The 19,661-nt window shown below is 40.3% G+C and overlaps 1 protein-coding gene across 1 annotated transcript in view; it reads left to right on the top strand.

Annotated features, from left to right (window-relative positions):
* Positions 1-19,661, top strand: part of ANKFN1 (ankyrin repeat and fibronectin type III domain containing 1) — a 157,202-nt gene that overhangs the window by 19,255 nt on the left and 118,286 nt on the right. Inside the window, exons 3-5 of the mRNA XM_060082366.1 lie at positions 239-449; positions 13,745-13,939; positions 15,699-15,812. Of these exons, the coding sequence (XP_059938349.1) occupies positions 239-449; positions 13,745-13,939; positions 15,699-15,812 (520 nt within the window). The remainder of the gene's footprint in view (positions 1-238; positions 450-13,744; positions 13,940-15,698; positions 15,813-19,661) is intronic.

Genomic DNA, 19,661 nt, shown 5'->3' with positions numbered 1-19,661 from the left:
TAGACTGTATACTATATTGTCTCCATGCATCTAAATGTACAGATCTTTTCAATGTTCATTAAAAAAGATGGAGGGAGGGTCCAATAGTGTTTACTTTGGAGACCTTGGAATAAATAGCAGTTATACCACTTATAAGTGGGAATGCAGTCACTGAAGCAGTCCCTAAAATTCAAAACAGCTAGGCCATGAAGACAAGCTGGTCTATGAAATTGTGCTAACCTGCTTCATTCTTTTCCAGAACTTCCAGGGCAATGAAGCCATGTTTGAAGCGGTTGAACAGCAAGACATAGATGCTGTGCAGATCCTCCTGTATCAGTACAGCTCGGAAGAACTAGATCTCAACACACCTAACAGTGAGGGATTGACACCTCTGGATATTGCCATCATGACCAACAATGTGCCCATTGCTAGGATTCTTCTGAGAACAGGAGCCCAAGAAAGTCCACACTGTAAGTAAACTCAAGAATAAAACATGTACTATTAAGGCCAGACCACAGCTTTATGCCACCGAAATAGCCATTGCTGGCCCTTAGAAGGAATGGCTGACTAAGCATAGGCTCTGAAATCCTTTACATGTTTCCATGAACTTTCATGCAAATATTGTTTATCAGTCTAAGCATCAAGTTATGTTTTTAATAGAATACGCAGAATGTTATTGAAAAGGAACCTCAAAGGAACTTCCTCTTAAGAATTGAATGCAAGTTTTAAGATGTGTGAAATACCCCAAGTGAGGCTATAGCACAGGACATGTACATAGAAAAGAGGAGTCTGTGTGTGCTAATGTCTTTCTGTCCACAGTCAATATGGCGGTTCCATTCACTCATTCACTCATTCAACAAACAATGAGGAAAGGGCATGTTCTAAGTACTAGGAATGCAGTGGTGAGCAAGATAAAAATCTCTATGCTCAAAGAGCTTACATACTAGGGGAGGAGATTTCCAACAATCAAGTAAATAGATAAATTAATATATAAATTCAAATAGTGATAAATACTATGAAGAAAGTAAAGTGAATGAATGGGTGGGGCATTAATATGGAGTGAGGACTATTTTAATAGGGTTGGGCAAGAAAAGCCTCTCTAATGCAGTGACATTTGAGCCTAGTCCTAGGCAATATCAAGGAATGAGCTATGAGAAGATATGGGGTCAAATTTTAGGCAGAGTGAATGGCAAACAGAAAGGTTCTGAGGCAGGTAGGAATGAGATTGCCGTATCTGCAGAACAAGAAGGCCAGTGTGGCTAAAGCAAAATGAACATAGGGGAGAGTGATGGCTGAGGGAGAAGTCACAGGGACCAGATCGTACAGGAGCAGATGAACCGAGGTGAGATGTTTCACTTTGATTTTAAGGTGATGGGGAGACAGTGAAACCGTTTAAGCAGATGAAAGACATTCTGGGGAATTCCCTGGCAGTCCAGTGGTTAGGATTCGGTGCTGTCACTGCTGGGGCCCAGGTTCCATCCTTGGTCAGGGAACTAAGATCCTGCAAGATGCGTGGCATGGGAAAGAAAGAAGGAGGGAGGGAGGGAGGAAGACATATTCTGCTTTACATTTTAAAAGATCACTACAGCCGTCTGTGGAGAATACACAGTGGTTAGGGCAACTGTGAAATTGTGAAAAACAATTAGGAGGCTATTCTAATGGTCCAGGAGACAGATGCCAGTTGCTTGGACGAGCACCGTAGTGACATTGATGGTGAGCAGGGGTGGAATTCTGAATGTATTTTTTAACAGCTTTATTGAGATATAATTCACATGCCATACAATTCACTCACATATCGTGTACAATTCAATGGTTTTTAGTATATGCACAGACTTGTGCAACCATCACCACAGTCAATTTTAGACCATTTTCATCACCCCAAAAGAAACCCCATACCCTTTGGCTATCTCACCCCAACCTCCCCACTCCTCCCAGCCTTGGGCAACCACTAATCTTTCTGTTTCTATAGATTTGCCTCTTCTGGACATTTCATATAAACGGAATCACATCGTATGTGGTCTTTTGTGAATGGCTTCTTTCTGGATGTATTTTGAAGTAGAGCTGATAGTACTTACCACAGGGAGCTGCTCTCAGGTCACAGACCCTGCCCAGGAGTGGATGGGATAAAATCATATAGCCCTTGCCCTGTGCCAGGCACTATTCTGAGCACTTTACATGTATTGACTCCTTTAATCCTCACACAACATTCTGAGGGAGGCACTCATATTCCCTTAGGTGCAAACTCTCTGACCCAATGACCACAATGGCTCTGAGCCACAGTTTTTATGTTTCCTAAAAGAAAAAAGTAAACTCATCAAATTGTTAGTTTCACTAATACTGATTCACTCACTTCCAAGTGGTGAGACCCAGAAGGCTGAAAGAGAAGCAAGCAAATATATAATTAGAGGTCACATCTCTGCTCCTAAATTTCATAAACCCCTGCCACCCAAAAACTAGGTACAGAGGCAGAACCTTGTATCATAAAACTCTTTATTTTAAAAATGCTAAACCCACCAAATCCATGTCAAAAAGAATGAGGACGTGGGTTCAGGAGCATTGGGGCTCTTCCATAAGAGCTCCATCATCAAAGTGCTTCTTCTTTTTAGTGGAATTGGAGGATTTGGAGGGATGGGCAAATAAGGATGGAAGAAATCAAAAAGGTTTATTTGCTGCCTTCCAATTTATGTTGCAATAATGTCTGTCCTAAAGATGCAGTGAGAGAGCGGTGGAGAGAGAATCAAGGGGTCTGAACATAGAGAATGCAGACTGAGCCCCATTCTATAGGAACAAGGAGACCATTCATCCAGATGTTGCCTGCACTGAGCTGGATGAAACATTAGTCTTACTTACCTGAGACGCTGCAAAGAATTTCTGCATTTTCCATGAAACCAGTAATACTCCCAATCTCCCCAATCCCCCTTGTGCATAATTAAATCTCCATAAAATAACCCAAGTACTAAATATTTAGTTAAACCGAAAGCAAATTCATTCAAAAGATCCCTGGTTTTTCTCATTCCCTGTGGAATGATAACCCATTATCATCACAAACTTGTAAAGGACAGTGAGAGAAAACCAGGTTTTAGCTTCTAGGAAATATGACACCTAAGTCACCTTGGCCACCCAAAAAGTTAAAGAGATACGATCATGTATAGACTCCCACATGTGTAAAAACAGCAAAGGGCTGTTGACTGAGAACCTATGAAATCTCCACATACATTATCTCCAGTTTTCACATTAGCCCTTCAGGATGATGTTATGAACTCCATCTTGAAGAATAGGAATTCGTGATTCTGAGAGGTTAAGTGACTGACCAAAGGTCACACATCTAGCAAATGAATAGGGATGTCAAGGATTCAAGTCCAAGTGTGTGAGATACCATGCCTGGAATCCTGCTGTGCAAACTCACTGTCTTTCCAAATAACTAATAAAGAAGGCTGTGGCCACTGGGCCCCTGTACCTTTCCCTTTGTGCCTTTGCTAAAATCCTATGGTGTATTTCTTTGTGCTGTTCTGTGAGCTGAGATGCCATTCCTGTTGAAAAAAGGCAGGATAGAAGAACACAGTCTGTTTTCAGGGATTTTTAATTCACTTTATGTATCAAGTACCAGAGAAATCAAATTGCTTCTGTGCATGAGTATGAGCCAGCCCATGAGAGAAACCAGAGTCTCCCAGCTAGAACCAGATAAGCAAGCACCCACTGCAAACTGATCCCCAGAAGCTGCAGAGGCAAGTTAGAAGAATGAGGTCTTGAGTTCGTAGAGTATTTTACACATTTTGCAAAAATGCTTTTGCTTGCATCATCTCACTTGATCCTGACCACTGGCTTGTGAGGTGAGAGTTAGCTTCCTCGTTTTGATCAATGAGGAAACTGAAATATAGACAAATAATTCATCCAGTGCTCCAAAGCTCATAAGTGGTGGACCCATGATTTGAACCCAGATCCTCTGTATTAAGTGTTTTGGTATTTGTGGAGAAGCATTAGCACACTCACTGTCACACTGTGGATGTTCACTTCCTTCCTTCCCTGACTCTCCATCTCTCCTCTTCTAATGCCTGTTAAATATCTCAGGATTTCTAATAGGGTAAATTTCCTGTCTTCCCTTCCCCTGTGTGTTCCCTTCTGAAAACAGCCCAATACTCCTTTCATTATGCCAACCAAAGATCCTGACATAACTCAGAAGAAAGTCCTCTGCAATTCTCTGCCTTTCGTAACAGGGATCACAAAGACACAGATACGTTTAGGGATTTACCTCCTAAACCACTGGTCAGGCATGTCTTCTGGGCTTTAGCCCCTGAAATCATAGAGCTATAGGAAGGTGTTCTGAATAAACATGGCTTGAAATTCAACCATGTACATTTCCTTATTCATAAGGAAAGTTCCAGAAGTGGCCACCCAAATTTGCACACTGCCCCAAGTTTAAAGATACACAGAACCTCAGCCTGCTCATTACATGAATCTACTATCTTTATTCGGCAACTTTTTTCTGTTCCTCCCACTTTTACGTAAGCAGCACAAAGTAATATTCATTCCTTCTAGGAGAAAACATCAGCCATTGTTGAAGTAGAATCCCACATACATGGGCCGAGCTCAGGAAACAGGCCCAGAATCTGAAAGGACTAGCGCTAGGAAAGCTAATGTAAAAAGGTACTACAGGATACCTGGGGGTTATACTTTTGATTTTTTCATCCATTCAGTATCCCACTTCCCATAACTCATACTCAGTTGAACAACGGCTGAGAAAGACTTGCTCCATAAAAACCCCTCCCTTATTCTAACTCATATCCTGCCTCCACCCTCAAGTCACACTTCAACAGTCTCCAGGAAGAATATACCGAATCATCAGTGAGGTCCTTGTCTTTCTGAGGCTGCTATCTACTTGGCATCATTTTGGCTCTATAAACAGTAACCATAAAGAAACTAGTTCCTTTTGGATACCTACCATGTGCAAATCTGGTCACTCACATGGATGTTATCTCATCTTTTGACCCCAATACCTGGCACATATGTAGGTGCTGATAAATTTTCAGTTGAAATTTCAGTTGAATTTTAAGCCCTGCCTTATACTGCTGGGAACCGCAGGTATCGAATTTTAGCACACACACACACACATACACATACACTATGTGTATAGTGCATGTGCACACATACATACGTGCACTTGCACACACAATTTATGAAGAAAACTTTGTCTTCAAGTAATTTACACTGTGGGGAACCTGTTGTTGTTGCCATTATTGTGTTTTCCAGGCACTGTTTTGAAATTTGGTTGCAGACATAGCCTGTTTTTATTTTTACACGGATTAATAATATGGCAGAACGCTCATTTTTAGTCTTTCTGACCTTTCCTATAGCTGCAGTCTCCCTTCTCTCTAGACCCTCTCCTCTCTCTCTCTGCAATCCTTTGTGAACCCCTCTCTCTCACTTTCCCTTGGATACTGTGGAACTAGGAAATGTCTCCCAGAATTAGTTATGTTCAGTTACTTCATAAAATATGATCGCAGAGTAGCTGTCATTTGAGTGTGGTGCAGACACCAATGTTAAAATTTTGGCAGACTGGTCAGGATGCACCACTATTTCTGCAGTAGTCAAGGGTCCGTGTTGGTGCTGGGACTGGTTCAGGGCACGTCTAAGAGGTGTGACTATAAACTAATGAGGCTGGCTTTATGTAAACAAACACACCAGAAAGTCTACAATCCACTCGAATGTTATCCTTTAAGAGGGTCCACATGGGAGACCCCACACTTGCTCCAACAGTGCTGCCATTGCTCTAAACGCTTTTGGATTTGTCCTCAGAGCCAGTTTATGAGAAAATCTGACTCATTGCTTAGAGTCACATCTGATTTTTGTTCCAAAACAGCATTGCTTAGCGTCATCACCCTCCATGTTCACCAGTCGTGGTTTCCAATGATTTAGAGAGGTTTACTGAAATCAAATCCATCCTCAAAAGACAAAGATTTGCAACCATTAAGACTACGTAAAGAACAAGCCTTAGGCGGGTTGCTAGAATGCATCCCCAGATACTTTTATCTGCTTCATTAAAATAGGTGTAAAAATCCTCACCCTGACTTACAAACTTGCTCCTCCTCAAACCTCATCTCATACTGCTCCCCCCTCACCCGTGATACACCAGCCTCCATTCCAACACTCCTCACTATCTTATTAGAAGGCCTTTGGACTGCTATTCCCTATGCTTGAAATGATCAAGTGCTTTTAATCTTGATCATTACTGGGTCTAACTCCTTCTTAACATTTCACCTTAAATGTCACATCTTCAAGAGAGGCTTTCTTTGGCCAACAAATCCAAAGTCTAAAGTTACTTTCTAATCACATCACTTTATTTTAGTTTTCTGCATAGCGCTGAAATCACTGTATGATATTCTTCTCCGGGTTTTGATTTCCTTATTTTCTGTCTCCCCTGCATTAGAATGTAAACTCCACAAGAGCAAAATTTGTCTCATTTGTCCCTGTATCCCCAGCAAACAGAAGGCACTCAAAAAATGTGTGTTTAATTGAACTGAATAAATCCGAAGGTTACTTTCACTTGTTTTGAAGGGTGTGAATATATTACTAATTTTGAAGGGAATGATTTTACTAAATATCAAGTCAATTTATCTCTTTTTGTTTGTTTCCAAATAATTATTTAGACATCAGGTGGCCATAGCCTAAGTTCCAGTCACTTGCTCTTCAAGAGCTGATAACTGTCCTTTCATTCTTTTATTTTTAATTTTTAAATATACGTGCAACACAAAATATATTCTCCTTGCCAAAAATTAAAACATATAAAGTTTAAAGATACCTTTGTTGGCCCACCCAACACATACATGTGCACATGCACACATGCACACACTCACTATCGAGGTTCCTGTCCCTCAATTCTGCCAACATAACCATTGCTATCCTCTAAAGGCATGATTGAGCCAGAGGATCCACTGCCAAGCTTACTCAGAGTGACTGCTGGTGAGACCTGTGTCCCTTCCTGCATGGGCCTCTCCATAGTGCCGTTCCTTAACATGGCAGTTGGCTTCCCCCAGAGCAAATGATTTAAGAAAGACAAAGAGACCAACCAAGATGGAAGCAACAGTCTCTTTTATAACCTAATATCAGAGGTGATATATTATCATTTTTGCTGCATCTTGTTATCTCGATGACCAACAAGGATCAGCCCTGCTACAGGGTGTGAAAAGTAGAAGACAGAGATCACTAGGGGCCCTCTTGAAGGCTGGCTACTCCACTACCTATCTAAGATTGTTGAGAATTAAATGTAATAGGTTTAAAACATTTCCCTGGCACATTGTAAATGGTCAAAAAATTGTTAGCCAATATAACTCGCAGAAACGATATAAAACAAACCCAAGATTTGCTGGTACAGAATTTAAATATTTTACCCATCTGTTGTATAGTGTTGTGAAAACACTGTCCAATATAGGCACTTTTTAAAGTTTGTAGGATTTTATGTTCTAAAACTATACTAACATAGACATATGACTGTTGGTACTTGAAATGTGTCCAGTCCAAATTAAAATGTGTTTTAATGTAAAACTTACACTGAATTTTAAAGACCTAAGTACCAAAAAATATATAAAATATCTAATTAATAATTTTATACTGATTGCATGTTGAAATGATAATGTTTGGATCTGTTAACTAAAATATATTATGCAAATTAATTTCACCTATTTCTTTTTGCTTTCTTAATGTCACTACTAGCCAATTTTAAGTGATGTGACTCACACTGTATTTCTATAGGACAGCATCGAAAAATCAGCAGAAGATACAGCTATCTTATTTCATATTTAAACTCTCTATGATGTCATTGGGTAATCTGCTTTGGATTTTCTAAATAATTTCTTCAAGTGTTTTGTGTGTTCGTTTCAGAGAAAATGTCCATTCGCCCCCCTGGAGTTGGGGAGACCTGGGCAGGAAGTCCCTTTCTATGTCAATGGCTCTGGCTTCTTAAAGAGCAACAATTACAACTTAAACTATATAATATGGACTTCGTGAACCCACATTCTGCTGAAAATAGCAGAGAAAAACATTCCAGAGCCCCATGTCCAGGGTGTAATGAGTTCTAGGAGAAGAAAGTTCACAGTAATTAAAATGAAACACTTAATCTCCAAATCACTAAAACCTTTTGGAAACCACACTCTCAAAGTCCTTGGGAAAACCTGAAAATAAGACAACAGGTTGAGGCCCAGATGAAACCAGAGTGAATTTTGAGCCCTGAACCTTATCAAGACAGGTAAACTGCAACTTACGCTTTGAGTTTTTGAATTAAAAAACATTTAATTATTAAAATACCTCCATATTATTTCTTTTGACATTCCTAGCTGAAAACAAGTCAGTTGTGAGGTTGTTAGGCGGTTGTCATTTATGATCAGCAAAGATAAATATTATTAACTGCTATTCTTGGTTGCCCAGAGGATATTGGCTTATAATCAAGGGTTATACCTAAGTGACCTTGTTTTCTACTTTGAAATAACAGGGTTGAAATTGACATGACTTAATATATAATATATTTCTTGATGGTACCTAGAACAGAAAATTTTTATCTGGGGCAAGAGATTTTTTTTTTTTTTTTTTGGATGGAAGAACACAGAGCTATTTTATAAAAACAATTATTTGATTTATTTTTGTGTGCCTCTTAAAAATATAACACAGACTAATAGGTTTAATAATAATAATACAAACCTCTACTAATTGATAGCCTTCTATGTAAGATTATCACAGGGCCGCCTTGGTGAGCAGTGACTTCCCCTCATGAAGGAAATCATACAGGGCCAAAGGTACTATAGGAAGAGGCACTTAAGGCTGATTGTAAGGATCCTTCTAACACTGAGGTTAAATGATTGTCTTGGTGCCCCATATTTCTCATCAATGAAAACAAGGAAAATGCCAATAACAATAGAAAAGTTGTTGCTACATTGCAAAATGGCATATCATTAGTAATGGGCAAAGGTATTTCTTTAAGCAAGTCAAATGAATTGCTCCCTAAAAGCCTCAGTTAAAAATTAAAATTAGTTTACATTTTACCCTCATTATATTTTTCAAGCTTTAAGCAATTATCAACTAGGCCCAAATTCACCAAGTGCAGGGCAAAGGCAAAATTAAGAAATGTAAGGATAGTAAGTAGTTGGCAATCAGTAGGTTAGATTCTTTTTTTTTTTTTTAAGTTTTTTTTTTATGTGGACCATTTTTTAAAGTCTACTGAATTTGTTACAATATTGCTTCTGTTTTATGTTTTTGGTTTTTTGGCCATGAGGCATGTGGGATCTTAGCTCTCTGTCCAGGGATTGAACCCGCACACCCTGCCTTGTAAGGCAAAGTCAACCACTGGACCGCCAGGGAAGTCCAACAGGTTAGATTCTGATGGTGAAGAAAATCCACTTGGTCTGATTATTATTTATCTGAGGATTTAAACAGTAGCCATAATTGTATTCTTTGAACACCAAGTTGCTGCCCCTCCCCCCACTCCCACCCTGTAGTTAATTAGCTGGGCAGGTCTTATAACAAATGCCCACTCAGAGACACTGGGTGGTAGAAATGCTGTTGATAATTAAACACCACAATAGCACGGAGCCTATTTCAGGAGCCGCCAAGTGGTCTTGCCCCAGCTGGACAGCTCACCACACACTCACAGACCCCCTATTGTGCTGGCTATGGCTGCACAGAAGGATAGCTGCTTCACTGGAGAAGGGATCAACTGCAGTAAGAGTGAAAAGACCAAACCTTGCAAACAGATACAGGAGTTCTGGACTCAAAACATCCAGAGGGTAGAAGTGAAAAGAGAATGGACCCAAGAAAAAGGGAAGTGGATGGGCAGGAAAATTAATCATAAAATTTACATTAACCTTTCCCGTTTCTATATCCAAACAGCCAACCAAAATGAGTTCACCAATCGTGTGCCAAATAGATAGCAATTAGAAAACTGCAATACATAAAGAAAAGGTTCATTTGCGTTCCATTTAGGTTTAGAGGAAGTTCACTAAATTTAAGGTTTTTAAGGAAACCTTGGATCATCATCCCACCTCCCTGGGTATGTTTCTTTATCTTTAAAAATAAGGGGGTTGGGCTTCCCTGGTGGTGCAGTGGTTGGGAGTCCTCCTGCCGATGCAGCGGGCACAGGTTCGTGCCCCGGTCTGGGAGGATCCCACGTGCCGCAGAGCGGCTGGGCCCGTGACCCATGGCCACTGGGCCTGCGCGTCCAGAGCCTGTGCTCCGCGGCGGGAGAGGCCACAACAGTGAGAGGCCCGCATACTACAAAAAAATAATAATAATAATAAGGGGGTTGAAAAGGTTCTCATTCTGGGGAAAAAAATAGGAATGGGGCTCCCCAAACAATTTCCAAGGTGCCAAAAACTTAACCAACACATCATTAGTCAAGATAAAACTACAAATTCTAATATGATTATCATAGTTACTTGATTTTCCTTAAAACATTAACCCAGTTTGTTAGGTTTGATTATCTAATACTGAAGAGATGCTTCTATTGGCAGTTATATAGGTCATTGTTAATAGGGAGAAAAATGATTACATTAAGTCAGCTGATTTGGCAGTCAATAAAGAAAATCCTTCAAAAGAGAGTGTTTTATTAAACTATTTAAAAATCCATAGGATAAAAATAATAAAAGGTTTGCTTGGTGAAATGGTTTGAAACCATTGGCTCAGTTAGTGCCTCTCCAACTCGTGCATGGAATTACTTCTAACAGAAGCAATTGAGTAGGTATACTCCCAGGGGCATCTGGGAACTTAGCCTGGGGAAAAAAGAGAGAGAGAGAGAGAGAGATCTATAAACTTTCTTTTTTAATCTTCATTTTTTAGCAAAATGTTCCATTCTTCTCCATAATAGAAGTGTTTGTTTTAACTTCTACATAATTTGCTTTCATCAAAATCTGCATTGAAAATTTGATGCTCCAGAAAGACACACATATTTATTCTGAGGCTTCAGAGATGCCCACTGCACCCCATCAACACCACCACCATGCTATGCTGCATGTTAGGTATCTCACTTTGAGAAGCACAGGGATCTAAATGATCTTGGAAAACTTACTTGGCTATAAAATTCTGTATATCTTCCTTGTTATTCTACGAAGAGGTGAATGCTTTATCTTAAAGATACAGAATCCCTTTACCACTACAACTCAAATAGCATCAAGTCTACAGTCTAGAAGTAAAGGCAAAGTCTAGAAACAAAATGTTTTGTGCTAGGAAACGCAGGAAAAATTTCCAGGGGGAGCCAAACATTAGCTCAAGAGAAGCTGTCCATCTGAAATGCCACCTGGAATTCACACCAGTAATAACTGTTGTGGATATAAAAATTAATAGGGGGGATTTCATAGTATTAGAAAAATTTATTTTTATAAATCATGTGTCTATCACCCAAGTGTTGACACATGCATGCAATTCAAACATCAGGCTTTCAATAAAAAGCTCACTGAATGACTTAGCAAAGACAATTCCCCCATTTTCTCCATAATTTGGAGTGGAAGCAGGAGGGGACGAGAGTGTAGAGCGTGCAGTTACTGGGTCAATTAATCAACCTGAAAACTGTGACACAAACTCTGACGCCTAACCTATGTCTAAAAATACACAAATGTATACGAATTTGTTTTAAACTGTCAATGCCTATATTTAGGACCTTCCCAGCAAGGCTATAATGAGACTGTGTTTGAGGGCTTCAGTCACAGCAGACTCTAGCATTAATCTGAAGTTAGTTAAATTAACAGCATTTAGTACTGACTTGTCAATCTCACTGCTCCAGGAAATTGCACCTTGAGGCTGCTAATATTGCCAGTTTTTCCACAGGAGTATGCGCCCACGTGTGTGTATGTGTATTTCTTTTCTCCAGAACCTCTGTGTTCATACACCCTCATTGCTTCCCTACATCCACAGCACTTATATTATCATTTATTCTGGCCTCCTTTAGCCTTCCCAAGGGATTCTGCATAGTGTAGCTGCTCAGTGAAAGAGTTTTTTAGCTTTATATTTGTTTGTTTATTTTTCTGTCATGGCTCATGACTGAGGCTTTAAAAAAAAAGTGTGACAGTATTTAGAGTACATGATTGACTGCTATAGCAACATTCATTAACCATGACAAATCTGCAGCAAAACACAGTCCTGAGTGTTCTAAACAGCAACTTTAAAAAGAAAGAAAGAAAAAGAAAAAGACTCCACTAATTTTTCACTGACCTCATCTATAAATAAATTTAGACTGATGGTGAGCAGGGGCAATAATAAATTAGTATTCGTTTCCTATAATTAATGCAAACATGCCTATATAACCACCTAATTTCCATTTCAAAATACACCTAACAAATTTTCACTTGCATTATCTTCATCATATTTTCTCTCTGGATTAGAAGAATGAAATGGTTGGATTTCTTTCCCACCCACCAGGGGGAAATATTGTTTTGGTCGTACAGAATGTCAACCACATGTTGGTGACAGATCCGCAGAACTTGACTCTGATCTGTTTCAGTATTTGTATGATCCTCTACCACATGCCCACGCTAAGGCTGTCTTCTTTCTCTGTCACCAACCAGGAAGGGCTCCACTGAAGTGACCAAGTGACCACCTAGGCAGGCCCTCACATGCACGAGTGCCGCGAGTAAACAGCCAGAAGCAGACTCCCAACCTGACATAAGAATTTGAAATGTTCTATCATTGACATGAACGTTCACTCACGTTCACAAGGGAACGTTCACAAAGGAACGTTCACAAGGGAAGGTTGGGTAAACAAGATGATGTGAATCAAATAAAGATTATCACACACTGAATAAAACCGAAATATCAAGCCTGGCAACCTATCTCTGCAACAGGAGCTAAGTATAACTTGCTCTCTTGGGCATGGGCATCTCCAGAAACCGTTCCTCCAATCAGACCACAAAAATCAAACTGATCAAAGATCAATGTCTGATCACACCCAAGTCACCCAACCATCAGGACTCACTAGCTCTACTGGGGCAGCGATAGTGGAACACTTTGTTAGCAATAAGTAAATTGATTAACAAGAACAAAATTACCACTAAGACACACATACAAAAATCTCTATGAGCTGGGAAGAATATATGAACAGATGATTTGAATCAGGTTCTACAAAAACAAACAAACAAACACAAAACACCAAAAACGGGCTTCCCTGGTGGCACAGTGGTTGAGAGTCCGCCTGCCGATACAGGGGACACGGGTTCGTGCCCCGGTCCAGGAAGATCCCACATGCCATGGAGCGCCTGGGCCCGTGAGCCATGGCCGCTGAGCCTGCACGTCCGGAGCCTGTGCTCCACAACGGGAGAGGCCACAGCAGTGAGAGGCCCACCTACTGCAAAAAACAAAACAAAACAAAACACCAAAAACAAAAAAAACAAACATATTCTTCAGCAGAATGCAACTTGCCTCATGGATAACTTTTCTTAAGGCCTTCCTAGTCCTACAAAGCTTTTGCCCCTTAGTGTTTGTCCCTCTGAAGATCACGGAACCAAACGTGTGCAATGTGAAACAGAAGTGGGCCTCATACTAGTGGAATTCTAATTAACTCTGCTAGGCAGCTATTTGGGCCAGAGGGCAATGGGAGTATCTTAAGCTGATAGGTGTACTATCAACTAGTTGTGTCACCAATTAGACCTTATCATAGTAAGATAGTTAATAATGAACATAGATTCCACTTTCCTGAGGCATTTTTAAAAACCCATAGTAGACTCTCAGATAACCTGCCAACGAAGTAGCATTTCCCCAGAAAGAAAAGGGAGTCACCCCATTTTTTTCCCTTCAGTTGTCAGCCTGGAAAGCCGAGCAATGCACCTCAACACACTGGTGCAGGAAGCCCAGGAGAGGGTGAGTGAACTGTCTACTCAGGTGGAGAATGAAAGATTCAGCCTGGACAACACAGAGAAAGAGAAACAACTGAAAGCTTGGGAGTGGAGGTACCAACTCTACAGACGCATGAAAACAGGCTTTGAACATGCCAGTGAGTATAAGCAGAGGACTTGTACATTTAACTAGACTGAACCCTGGTTTGAGACAACCAGGCCTTCTTTTACTGATTTTTTGCAACTCTACTGGGTCATGGATGGCCGTTGTCAGCCTATGTGGAGCAAGGGCTCTGGGAGGCTGTAAAAGGATCTTTTGTCTTGCTTGACTTTCGGGCTCCTGATAGGTTCTTTGACAACAGCCATGAGGCTTTAGTGCTGCTGGCTTCCCTCCACCATGTCACGCTCATCTAGCACTTTCCACCCGCTACACCCTAATGAGTAATGACTTGGACGGTCTGATGCCCTAAGTGCCTATATTTGGGGATGTGGAGGTGGAAAACCATTTGTTTGCCTATTTGTCCAGTTTCTGCTTCAAGCTCCAGTTTAAGTTGTTTTCAACTCTCTACTATATACAGCTTATATAAACTGACCTTCAGTTAATACAGGCAACAGAGAAGGACAATCAACCCATGAATCACGCTTTTGTCTGCACTTCCGTTCTCTTTACCAGTTCTTCTTGTTAGTTTAAGAAAAGCCTCGTTTCTGGATAATACTCATTAGCACTGGAAGGTACTGCTTAGTGCCGCCCTTGATATAAAAATTCATATAAGATCTGAACACTTGTGAAACATTAAACTCTTATTCCAACTGGTGATCTTATTTATGCAACAAAAACTAAAAATTAGGCTTGAAAATTTAAACATAAGGGAAAGACAGGTTCATTAGGTTGGGAATTATCCGCCTCTGCTTTGTGATATAAATAAACACCAAAGGCAGGGAAATTCTTGTTTTCTGTAGTATTGTATACTAAATACCAGATCTAGGCCTAATCCTTTCTCTTGAAGCAAATAGCTTAGGTAACATTAATGAAAGGTTGCTTTTAACATTAACAATCTCTTTAGCAATGCTGATACACATTTTTTAAAAAAAGATATTCAGCAATTGTTTCAATAAATGTATTTACTATGGTACCTCATTCAGGACAGATTAATACTAGAATCAGTCACATTTTTAGGCTTGATGCCATTTTTAAAATTTTTTCTGAATTATAAAACATCTTCTGGGTGTTAAAAAGTACCTAGAGTGATCAGAAGTCCTTTAAAACCTGAGGTTAGTGGACATGACATTTGCCCATGAAGTCTTTCTTAGAAAAATAGTACCTGATGTAATTGGAAGCGGCCTGAGAGCAAGGCAAGTTAGCATTCCATACTGGCAAGGGCCCAGAATTGGGCATCTGAAGCCATAGGCTTCCATCCTAGCTATGGCTTCACTGTGTCCTTGAACCAGTAATTTGGCCTCTTTGGGCAGCAGTTTCCTCATCCTAAACGTGGGGATGCTGTTATTCGTTCTTTCTACCCAACAGGCTTGCAAAAAGCCTCCAACGAAGTGATTTACATGAAAGTACTTTATGAAATGTAACAGTCTCTATCTACAATGTCGGTTCCTGCTAACACCTTCTGGCCTCCTCTCCACTGGTCCAGGCCAATCTCCTATTGTGTTTCTGAGATAATTTGAGAAGCCTTAACTGGTATTATTTACCCCTTCAGAAGATGTTCTAACACTCAAATAAGACCACAATGGCAACGAATAAAGGCCATTGAGACTTCTAATGAAAACGTTCAAAAGCAAAATCTATTAGGCTCTACAAACCAATGTTTCCATAGTGTGTGTTTCGGGTACCCTTTGAAGAGGCAGGAACATTGTTTGAACAGGATTTGCTACATTAAGATCCTTGTGCTTCTCCTTCTGTCCCAGGAGCCCCTGAGGTGCCAACCAATGCTTGTCTCATGGTAACCAGCAGCACATCGCTCACTGTCAGCTTTCATGAGCCTCTTAGTGTCAACGCAGCTGTAGTAACCAGATATAAAGGTACTGGATTCCAAATATTTCTGTGACTGCTCCTTCTTAAAAAACAATCCATTGTTTGGGGGTCAGTTGTGCATTTTGTATGTTTGTTTTTCCTGCTGATGGTATTTTTTCATCCTATTTACTTTTTGGAGTTGAAATATTTCCATAGGCAGTCAAACACAGAGCACTAAAGTGACTAAGAATAAGTCACAGACCCAATTAATATTAGTATTAATATTTCATTCTTGTTTGCAGAGGGCCTGCTCTGTGCATAGCATATGGTTCAGGACAGGACTGGGTAGGACACACTAAAGAATCAGCCTTGATTACAGGGCTTAGAGGCTGAGATATGGAACCTACTAAATAGGGGGCATCTAAATGAATAGCTGTAATAGCAGGTAACTAGGGTTGAGAACGAAAACAACAACAACATTGGAGGTCAGAAAAGAAAGAGGGGTGGTGAAATGACAGAATCAGAAAGGCCCCAGGGTAGCAGTGGCAATCGGGGCTGGTTTTCAAGGACAGCTGGGATGTGAAGCAGAAGATATTGAGAGGAAAGTGAACGCCAAGTGGAGAGAACAGTGAGCTCAGGTATAAAAGCAAAAACATGCCAGAACAAGTAGAAGAGAGTAAGGGAGCTTGCAGTGGCTCCAGGGGAGGGCTCGTGAGAAGAAGCAGCGAAATGTAATTAGAAAGTAAAACTGGGGTTAGGAAGAAGGAGTAGAATGAGGCTTGAAATCCAGATTAAGGAATTTAGACTTCATGTGAAGAGCTCTGCAGACCACTGCATAAGACAGGGACAAGATCAGAAGTCGACTTCAAAGATTTAAGTGCAAACACTGTGTAGGACGTATTGGAAGAGATATGGATTTAGAATAAGGAAATGAATTAGGAAGCTATTCAGGAGAGAGGTCACAACAGCCTGACCTGACTGCTATAGCAGCACTGGGAAAGGAGAGAGCCCACAGGAGAAAGATTTTATGGAGATGCTATGATGATAACAGCCAAGGCTTACATAGTGCCTACTATGCACCAGGCACTCTTTAAAGCCTATATATGTATTAACTCTCTTTATTCTTCACAACAACCCTATAAGGTAGGTACTGTATGGTTCCCATTTTGCAGATGAGAAAACTGAAGCAATGAAATTAAGGACTTGCCTAAAGACTGGCAGCAGAGCCAGGAGTATCACATTATGCTGACTCTACATATGGAAATACCCTGAACGGTCCTAAAACCTGATAAGACTCTCCACACATATTCTAAGGTGCCAGGCCATATTCCAAGAATTTCTGTGTCCAGGTCCCTACGACTCCCTTGGGCCACAAAACTGTCCAAGTAGTGTATGTACTTCCTTCCTCCTTCTAGGGCCTGTTCCCAGGAGACACTCCTATGTCTACAAACATTAGTCTACCCACAACCTGTAGCTTTCTGAGTTACCTGGAATTTTCCAGAGAACTCCACTCTGTTTGTAATATCTTAGGTAAAACAGCACTGAATTGGTTATCACTTTGGGTTTTCTGTATTAAGCTAAGAGACGGCAGCCTGAGGCTACTAGCAACAGCAAATAAATGAAGCCACCGAGAATGGCTGCCCACAGCCATCCTTCAATACAATTCTGATACTTTCTCTTGGTTGCCAAGACTTTCTGAAATTCCGAGCAAGTGTTTGCAGACAATATTAGACATGGGCATTTTCCTTTCTTTCACCTCTCTCCAGGGCTTTGATAAAGGGTTTCATCCATGCTGCCCAACTTGACATTTTCTTACATTTGATTAGTGGGCTATCAGGAGCTACGTTATCCAGACCATCAGGTATATAATACCTGACCATAATGCCGGCAAATTCTATCAACATTCACATATTACCACATATCATCTCAGGAGACTTGCATTTGGGGGACGTTGAAATGAAAGGTCACAAATGGGTTTTGTTAGTGACTGGAGGGGCTTAATTAAGCATTATAAATAGAATTGTCTGTTGCATTATGGAGTCGGTTTCCCTCTGTTAATTTATAAGGTTATAAATGGAGTCCTTAACCTGACCGCTCTCAAGGGTTATTTGAATTTAAAACAGCAGCCAGACTACTGTACCTGGAGATAGCAGGACAGGTTTTAATTCAGGGTTGAAGTAATTATTTAATTATAAAAATATTAGCAAAATTACCCTGAGACAAGGCTATTTTGTTTGCATTAAAAGAGAAGAAGCAATTAAGAAACCCACAGAATGAAATGGCAGTTATCTAATTGGTTAGAGGGAAGGTTTAACCCTGCAGTATTTAGGGTTTGGCAAATACATCTCATACTGTTCTCCAGAACTTCCGGGTTCAGCAAAACCTCGAGCCTATTTTGACACCTGGATCTCTTCCCCCTTCACGCTTAAGCCAGTTTTTGAAAGAAAATCTGAATCCTTCTGGTTCTTCTTATTTACACTCAACTCATCAACATGTCCGGTTTTGTTTTGGTTTGGTTTGGGTTTTCTTTTTTCAAATACAAGTTTGTTGATATCCAGAAATATTTTAAAGAGCATCTCTATACACAGCGTCTTCAGGCCCCAAGGGCAATGCACCAGGCCAACTGCCATCACACTTTGGAGATTAAAGGTGTAAATTTCAGCTTAAAACCCAGAAAAGAGTTTTGAGTGAGACCCCCCTGGACTTTTCTGCCTGCATCTTCCCTGAAAACAGAAAAATGAAGCTAAGAGAGCTACAGTCTGTTTCTAGGTGTTTCCTCCTTGGACTCAAAGAGTGCTTGCATCTCTTGGTCCCATCTCACCAGGTTCCATGGCTTACAGAGCAAAACTAGACTTATTTCAGATACGTTGATGCTTTGGACAATTGTCAGAACTTCATTCCACATTTTCTCCTCGCCGCCTTGGGTGACCTATCTGGAGCTCTCACCGGCAGAGGATATGTCATTTCCCAGTAGTCCCAAAGCAGAAAACATTTTCAAAAGTGATTTTACTGCTCTTTGCAGGGTTAGGGGTGGATAGGAAGGTATCCTTTAAACAGGTGCAGTGCAGCATCTATTTTCCATCTACAGGATGGATTATTTTCTAGCTTATTTTTCAAAAGCAGGCCTTGAAGTGGTAACACTTTGGAGTCTGCCACTGACATGATGCTGCTGTAGTTGTTCCAGTGCACGTGGGCAGCACCCTGGTTTGGATGATGCCCTTTCCCACCTCTCTTCTCATCTTGTTCCCTCACAGATTAGAAACTGCCCCCCTAATTCCTCCCTACAAAGGCTTTCATTGCAAATTATTAAAGCCTTTGTAGGGAAAAGTGGTGGGGAGGGCTAAATTAGGAGTTTTGGGATTAACATATACATACTACTAGTTATAAAACAGATAATCAAACAAGGACCTACTGCATAGCAGAGGGAACTCTACTCAATATTCTGTAATAACCTAAATGGGAAAAGAATCTGAAAAAGAATAGATATAGGTATATGTATAACTGAATCAGTTTGCTGTACACCTGAAACCAATGCAACACTGTAAATCAGCTATACTCCGATGAAAAATAAAAATTTCAAACAAAAAGTCGCGATTTACCCTTCCCCCAAGGTCACATCCCTATCACCAAGTTAATCTCTCTTACGAGTTTAATGTATACCCTTACAAATCCTTTCTTGATGCACGTACACATACATGTATATACACACAGATGTATAGTTTTGTTTGTGTGCTCTAATATAAATATCCTACTACTTGTCTAGTTACATAGCTAGATTTTTTTTCAGTTCAACAATATACAAATGTCAGTGTGTTTGGATCTTCATTCTTTTAAATAGCTGTATAGTATTGCTATTCCATAGACAGAGATGCCATAATGTACTTAATCATTCTCCCACAGATGAACATAGGTGGTTT

The sequence above is a fragment of the Mesoplodon densirostris genome, chromosome 18, assembly GCF_025265405.1.
Source record: "Mesoplodon densirostris isolate mMesDen1 chromosome 18, mMesDen1 primary haplotype, whole genome shotgun sequence".
Taxonomy (NCBI): Eukaryota; Metazoa; Chordata; class Mammalia; order Artiodactyla; family Ziphiidae; genus Mesoplodon; species Mesoplodon densirostris.
The sequence above is the reverse complement of the archived record's forward strand: the minus strand, read 5'-3'. Positions and strand labels throughout refer to the sequence as shown.